The 7,825-nt window shown below is 35.5% G+C and overlaps 1 protein-coding gene across 1 annotated transcript; it reads left to right on the forward strand.

Moving 5' to 3' along the window:
• The first annotated feature begins 5,170 nt into the window (after nucleotides 1–5,170).
• LOC133856761 (glucan endo-1,3-beta-glucosidase 8) lies at nucleotides 5,171–6,911 on the forward strand. Its single transcript, XM_062291810.1, has 2 exons — nucleotides 5,171–5,511; nucleotides 5,813–6,911. The coding sequence occupies exons 1-2, from the start codon at nucleotides 5,171–5,173 to the stop codon at nucleotides 6,909–6,911; spliced, it is 1,440 nt and encodes a 479-aa protein (XP_062147794.1).
• The last annotated feature ends 914 nt before the right edge of the window (nucleotides 6,912–7,825 follow it).

Below are 7,825 nucleotides of genomic sequence, written 5' to 3' on the forward strand. Positions count from 1 at the left end.
TTTAGGGTTTAGGTAAATATATTTGTAGGGTTTAGGGTTTTAGGTGTTTAGGGTTTAGTTTGTAGGGTTAGGGTTTGGGTTTACCTCACCATAAAAAGTAATTTAAAAAAAAGAGATCTCTCCCTTTATTAATTTTTTCTTTTTTAATATTCGTCTTTCTTTATTTATGGTTTAGAGTTTTAAGGTTTCTTTTTTTAGGGTTAGGGTTAAAAAGGTTAGGGTTTAGTTTTTAGGGTTAGGGTTTAAAAAGTTAGGGTTTAGGTTTTGAAGGTTTAGTTTTTAGGGTTAGGGTTTTAAGGTTAGGGTTTAGGTTTTAGGGTTTAGGGTTTAGGGTTTAGGTTGTTAGGGTTTAGTTTTTAGGATTAGGGTTTAGGTTTTGAAGGTGTAGTTTTTAGGGTTAGGGTTAAAAAGGTTAGGGTTTAGGTTTTTAGGGTTAGGGTTTTAAGGTTAGGGTTTAGGGTTTAGGTTTTAGGGTTTTAAGGTTAGGGTTTAGGTTTAGGGTTTAGGGTTTAGGGTTTTAGGGTTAGGGTTTAGGGTTTTAGGGTTTTAAGGTTAGGGTTTAGGTTTAGGGTTTAGGGTTTAGGGTTTTAGGGTTTAGGGTTTAGGGTTTACGTTTTTACGGTTTAGTTTTTAGGGTTAGGGTTTTAAGGTTAGAGTTTAGGGTTTAGGGTTTTAAGGTTAGGATTTAGGTTTTTAGGGTTTAGTTTTTAGGGTTAGGGTTTTAAGGTTAGGGTTTAGGGTTTAACTAAAATAAAAAAGTAACAAAAAAATTTCACTCTTTTGTAGGGTTTAGGGTTTTTAGGGTGAACGGTATTTTGGGCTAGGGTTTAGGGTTTATGGTTTTTGCTTGTTTTTTAGAGTATAAAGCTTAGGGGTTTGGTTTTGAGATTTGATCATAGGGATTTTTATATTGGTTTTGATTTAGGGTTTAGGGTTTATTGTTTACACGTTTGTTATAAATTGAATAATAAAAAGAATTATTATAAATGGTAGACGGTGGCCAAATTTAATTTTCTGTATCTATCCAATAATCGTTGGATACGATCATTTTCTTATAAAATGATAGCGAGTTTACTTTGAAATGTTTTTTTTTTTTTTTTTGTAAAAAAATTACCTGAGAATGAACTCCGTCCAACTTTTTTTCTTTGTTCTTAAAAAACCCAAAAATTGTTGAAATAGTACCGCATAGTTATTTATATTTTATTGGTTTGGATCATTGATTTTATGATGAAGTTAATAAAATAATTACCACAAATAATAATCCACACACCAATTCGTAGTACAGTAAAACATATTACAAAAAAAAAATAATAATACCACAACTGTACGAATATTTTTCATGCATAACGACCAACCACATCAAAATACATAAAATTACACAACAATAGATATTCAAACCCAACAAAATTAACAGCATTGCATAGACCATTATTAATTGCTAAATCCACAATTATTATATGAAACTATTAAAAAAATTAGAAACAGATTTGAAACAAATTAATTTAAATGCACCAAGTTTATTATAGCCAAAATTAAAGAAAAAAATTAATGGTAAAATTACTCACAAATATTTTTTTTTGAGTGATTTGTATGCTCCTTAGCCAAAATGTACCTGCATTAAAACATATTAGTCCCAAAATAATATTCACGTACAAGGCAGAGAGAGAGAGAGAGAGAGAGAGAGAGAGAGAGAGGTTTCAGAGAGAGAGAGAGAGTCAGTGAGATGGGTGTAGAGAGAGAGAGGTCCGGACCTACTGTGGTTCGGTTAGAGAGAGAGCTAGAGAGAGAGAGAGCAAGAGAGAGACAGAGAGATAGAGAGAGAGACAGAGAGAGAGAGGGAGATGTAGAGAGAGATAGGATCTGGTTCGGTTAGAGAGAGAGAGACCTAGAGAGAGAGAGAGCTAGAGAGAGACAGAGAGAGAGAGCTAGAGAGAGATAGAGAGAGAGACAGAGAGAGAGAGAGAGGGAGATGTAGAGAGAGATAGGACCTGGTTCGGTTAGAGAGAGACCTAGAGAGAGAGAGAGAGAGCTAGAGAGAGACAGAGAGATAGAGAGAGAGACAGAGAGAAAGAGAGAGAGAGAGAGCTAGAAAGAGAGAGAGCTAGAGAGAGATAGGACCTGGTTCGGTTAGAGAGAGAGAGAGAGAGTTAGAGAGAGAGAGAGCTAGAGAGAGAGAGAGAGAGAGAGAGCATGCACCGGAGAGGGAGCTGGCCGGAGAAGACACCGGAGGGCAGTGGTCGGTGGTCGGTGGACGGAGAAGGAGAGAGAGAGAGAGAGCCGAGTGAGAGAGAGAGAGGTGAGGGAGAGAAACTAATTTGTGGATCGCATGGGGTAGCTTCCTCTGGAAGCTACCCTGTTTTTTTTTTTTTTTTAATTAATTGAAAACGAGGCCAGGTGGCGCGCGGGAATTGTCCCGCGCAGGTCACCTGGCCAAAAATTGGCCGCGTGGCTTAATGCCACGCGGCCAATTAGAGACGTGTATAATAATACACGTCTCTATCGGTTTTTTAATTTTTTTTTTTTTTTAAAAAAAAAAACGAAAATTATATATATATATATATTTGTATTTGTAAACACAAACCCTAATCCGACCCTAAGTGTATGTAATATATATAGTGTTAACGTTTACGTAGACTCTAACCCATAAAACTAAACCCTAAACGATAACCCTAAAACTAATTCTTAAACCCTAAGTCTCTGTTAAGTTTCATATATATATATATATAGGTCCTATATATATATAGGGTTAGGGTTTTATTATATTAGTAGTTCATTAACGTAAATCCTAATTAGAGTTAGGGTTTACTTATAAGTATACCATATATATGTAAAGTACTCAACACGTAAAACGTAAATATACTATAAACATATTGCACGTAGCCCATAACCCCTAACCCTATGTTTATATACTATATATAGTCATAAACCCTAACCCTAAGTATATGTACTTTGTTATGTTGCATATTATTTTTTTGTTCCTCGCCGTATAATTATGCATATATATATATAGCACAAATTTGGGTTATTTATGCATTTAGTACTCTATATAAACATAAACCTTAACACTGAGTGTATATACAACGTTATTATATATATCTATAAACCCTAACCCTAAGTGTATATATATACTATATATAGCTATACTGTATATAGCTATATAAGTATACTATATATATATATATATAGCCATAAACACCAATGTTATGGTATATACAAGTAACTATAAAGGTATATAGTTTCGGCACGCCGTTTACATGCATGCATGCATATATTATATATATGTATATACATAATATGACAAGATAGATTTGAAATACAAATACAAATACAAACACAAACACATGCAACCCTAAGTGTATGTACTGTACAAATTGTTAAACCCTAAGTGTATGAACTGTAGAAATTGCTAAACCCTAAGCCATAAAACTAAACCGTAAACTATAAATTAAAACTAAATCATAACCTTAAGTATATATATATATATATATATATATATATATATATATATATATATATATATACTATACTAAACCCTGACTATAAAATTGAACCCTAAAACCCATAATCTTAAGTGTATGTACCATATATATGTAAGCCATAAACCCTAACCTTAACCCTAATATTAAGTGTATGTACTATATGTAAGCCATAAACCCTAACCTTAACCCTAATATTAAGTGTATGTACTATATGTATAAGCCATAAACCCTAACCCTAACCCTAACCCTAAATATATATACTATATATATAGTGATAAACCCTAACTCTAGGATCAAATGATAGTTCGACCAAGTTTTGAACATTGAACTAGATCAAATGATAGAGGCATGCAATTTTATACTTGTGTAAGGTATGCTATAATGATCGGGACCACAAGGCGAACACATTCAAATGGATGTTCTACGAACCCTAACCCTGAGAGTATGTACTACACATACAATAAATTAAGTCCTAACGCATAAACCATATTCAAGAAACTCAACCTGCATGTAAACCCTAAAACATACTACAAGTACAATACATACTAAATATAGCACAAATTTATTGTTGGGGTATATAATAAGAATTTTTTATATAAATAAATTCAAAAATATTTAACTACAAGTACTGTACAAAACTAATTAGTTTATAAATTCTAATTTGGTATAGTAATATTTAACTACATAGTAATATTATCATGTACATACTATTTGATTGTTTTTTTTTTTTTTAAAAAAAAAAAAAGAATTCTAAAAATAATTTTCTGGAATACATAAGTTAGCCACGTGTATTTTTATACACGTGGCATTCTGTTTGACACGTGTAATTTATACTCGCGGCCAGATGGCAGCGTGTATAAATTACACGCGGCCAGATGGCAGCGTGTATAAATTACACGCGGCCAGATGGCCGCGTGTATAAGAACACGCGGCCAATTGTTTCTACGCTCCATCTTGCCACTTGGCCTTACACACACGCTGCCAAATGGCCGCGTGTCTACAGTAACGGTTACTGTAGACACGCGGCGATTTACACTGTTTTTTGTAGTGAAAATTACCTCAATTTCACAAGTGGATATGCGAATCTACAAATCTGCAAGTACAAAACATCCTGACCATACGTGTGTGATTTCCCTAATATATATTGAGGTGGATTCCCTGATATGCAATATGCATGGCACGATGAAACTAGGCCTTGGACCGGTTTTGGACTTATAGATCGGATTTGTGCCTTTTGCATATGAATTTTGTTAGCCGTGTGGGCCTGTCGACCCAATTCTCAACAATGTCCAAATGCAACCTTAAGAAATAACCCATTATTTATTTATTCTTTTTGTCTTAGAAGTTCCACACATGTATGCCAACTAATATTAGAAAATCAAGTGAAACCAACTTTGTGAACGCTGCTTTTAGCAATTATAAAAAAAAAAAAAAAAAAATGGAGAAACTCATTTTAAAGAAAACAAACAGCGAGCGAGCGAGGAGAAAGGACTACCCAACACCACCCAAAGGCATAAGGAACCCACTTTTCTCTCTGACTTTCATCATTGCCATCCATTCTCAACTCTCCTTCAAACACAAGACCCATCCGAATTCGATCCCCAACGTACTCCATAGCCCTTGCTATAGCACCCCCACCCCCAGCCGGTTTCTTACAGTATTAATTATTCCGAATATTCGGCTCAACCCACATGGCACGAGCCGTGTGCACCGTTTGGACCTTTTGTGCAATATTGGTCTCAGCCACAGGACTTGCACCAGAAGATATAGGTGTTAACTGGGGTTCCCAGACATCGCACCCTTTGCTTCCTAGCATTGTGGCCGGTATGCTAAAGGACAATGGCATCAAAAAATTGAAACTTTTCGACGCCGATCCTTGGATAGTCAGTGCCTTTGCCGGGACGGGCATTGAGCTCATGGTCGGTATCGCCAATAATCAGCTCAAGGACCTATCCGACAGCTACGGTAATGCCAAAGATTGGGTCAAACATAACGTCTCCAAACATATTCGCGATGGGGGCGTTGATATAAGGTTCAAAATATATATATATATAGTTTCTGAAGAATGATACGTTTTTTTGAAGATTCCTATGCTAATTTTCTTTTTTTTCAAACCCGGTATCCGAGATACCATGCAAAGCGCCCTTCCATATGGGGGCTAAAGCTCGACGAGCCCTCAAAAAATTGTTTGCAATTAAGAGGGTCGAACTTATACCTTATGCTTTGTTAGGCACCATATATATCTAATGACTTATTGGGATTTCTAGCTAATGCTGATTTTATAAGTCTTTTGTTTTTGTGGGGGTGGGGGCTGATCTCAATTGTGCATGCAGGTATGTTGGTGTTGGAAATGAGCCATTCTTGACGAGTTACAACGGTACTTATATGAAGACAACTTTTCCGGCATTAAAAAACATTCAAAAGGCTCTCGATGAGGCTGGCCATGGAGACAAGATCAAAGCCACAATCCCCCTTAATGCTGATGTATATGAATCACATTCAGACAGCCCATCAGACGGTAATTTTCGCAAGAATATTAAAGATCTTATGCTCCAAATAGTACGTTTCCTCCATGACAATAAGTCCCCCTTTTTGGTTAACATATACCCCTTCCTTAGTCTCTATCAAAACTCGAAGTTTCCTGTGGATTTTGCTTTCTTTGATGGCGCCAAGCCAATTCAAGACAAGAATATTCAATATACCAATGTGTTTGATGCAAACTTTGATACACTTGTTTGGACCTTAAAAAAGAACAACTTTGAAGACATGAAAATCATTGTCGGGGAAGTCGGATGGCCGACGGACGGCAACATAAATGCCAACACAAAGCTGGCTAAAAGGTTCTACGATGGTTTCCTTAAGAAAATGGCAAGCAAAAAGGGAACCCCGCTCCGGCCGGGACCGATGGAAGTGTATCTCTTCGGCCTTCTCGACGAGGACACGAAGAACGTTGCGCCGGGGGCCTTTGAGCGCCACTGGGGGATTTTCCGTTATGATGGGCAGCCCAAGTTTCCAATTGACTTCTCCGGCAAAGGGCACGAAAAGATGCCGGTCGCCGCCAAGGGAGTCATATACATGGATCACCAATGGTGTGTGCTGAAGAACGATGTTAAGAACATGACGGCGGCGGGACCGGAAGTTGACTATGCATGCTCCAACTCCGATTGCACGAGCTTGGGTTACGGGGCGTCGTGCAACGATTTGGACATGCGCGGGAACGTGTCGTACGCTTTTAATATGTACTTTCAAATGCAAGACCAAAGCGTTGAGGCATGCGACTTCAATGGGATGGCCGAGATCGTAAAGCAAAATGCGTCGAGAAAAAGTTGCTTTTTCCAGATACAGATTATGAGTGCCGGAGATAGGATCAGGTTGACATATGGAGTAAGTATTTTTGTTGGATTGTTGTTGAGCTTGTTTGCAGCGGCGTGAAATGATCGGAGCTATGAAACCAGAGATCGAGTTGAGCACATGCAACGTTAGAATGTATGGTCTTTGTATTTTTTATTTTTTAATTCTTTTTATCATTATTCAAACAACTTTACGGTGCAGATATTTCGTAATATTATTTAATAAACTGTTATACGGTCGATTGATTGTTATATAACATTATTTAATACATTGTTATATAATTAAGATATTATTTAGAACTGAAAATTACATTTTTTTTATCAGCAAAAACATAAAAATAAAAAATAAAAAAAAAAGGGTAAAGATTAATTTTTATTATCAAGTTACCCTTATATGAAAGTAATATTGCAATTTTGAGCTCCACCCGGAAAACCGTCTATGTGACAACTATATTTGGAAAGAAAAATTATATTATGTTGAATTATTAATTCTATTTTTTTTTTTTTTTTTTTAAAAAAAGTCTAACAATTATGTACTTTGTAGATATCATCATTTATTTAATGAAAATAATAATCATATACCGGGCTAATTTCGTACCTCTAATGTAGTAAACTTTTAGTAAATCTTATTTCGATCTGACTCATTGGGAGAGCCCCCTCATCCCCATGTGATTTTCACGAATTGTCTCCCTCTTCATTTAGCCCCTGTGTACATAAAGTATAAATTACTAAAATAGAAGGGAAAAAAGAAGTGTAAATTACTATGAGTAACATGCCATTAATTTTCTTAGACAGCTTTTCTCCTGAACTAAAAAAAAGAAGAAAAAAAAAGAAAAAGAAAAATAATTTATTTTGGCTTCTTTCTCGCAATGTTATGTTTAGATTTGTAATTTTAAAAAGTGTAATTTTAAAATGTGTGATTTAAAAATATAATTTTTAAAAACACAGTTAAACGTTTAGTAAAATCACAGTTTAGCTTTTAAAATTACATGTTAG

This window comes from Alnus glutinosa, chromosome 14 (assembly GCF_958979055.1).
Source record: "Alnus glutinosa chromosome 14, dhAlnGlut1.1, whole genome shotgun sequence".
NCBI classification, from domain to species: Eukaryota; Viridiplantae; Streptophyta; class Magnoliopsida; order Fagales; family Betulaceae; genus Alnus; species Alnus glutinosa.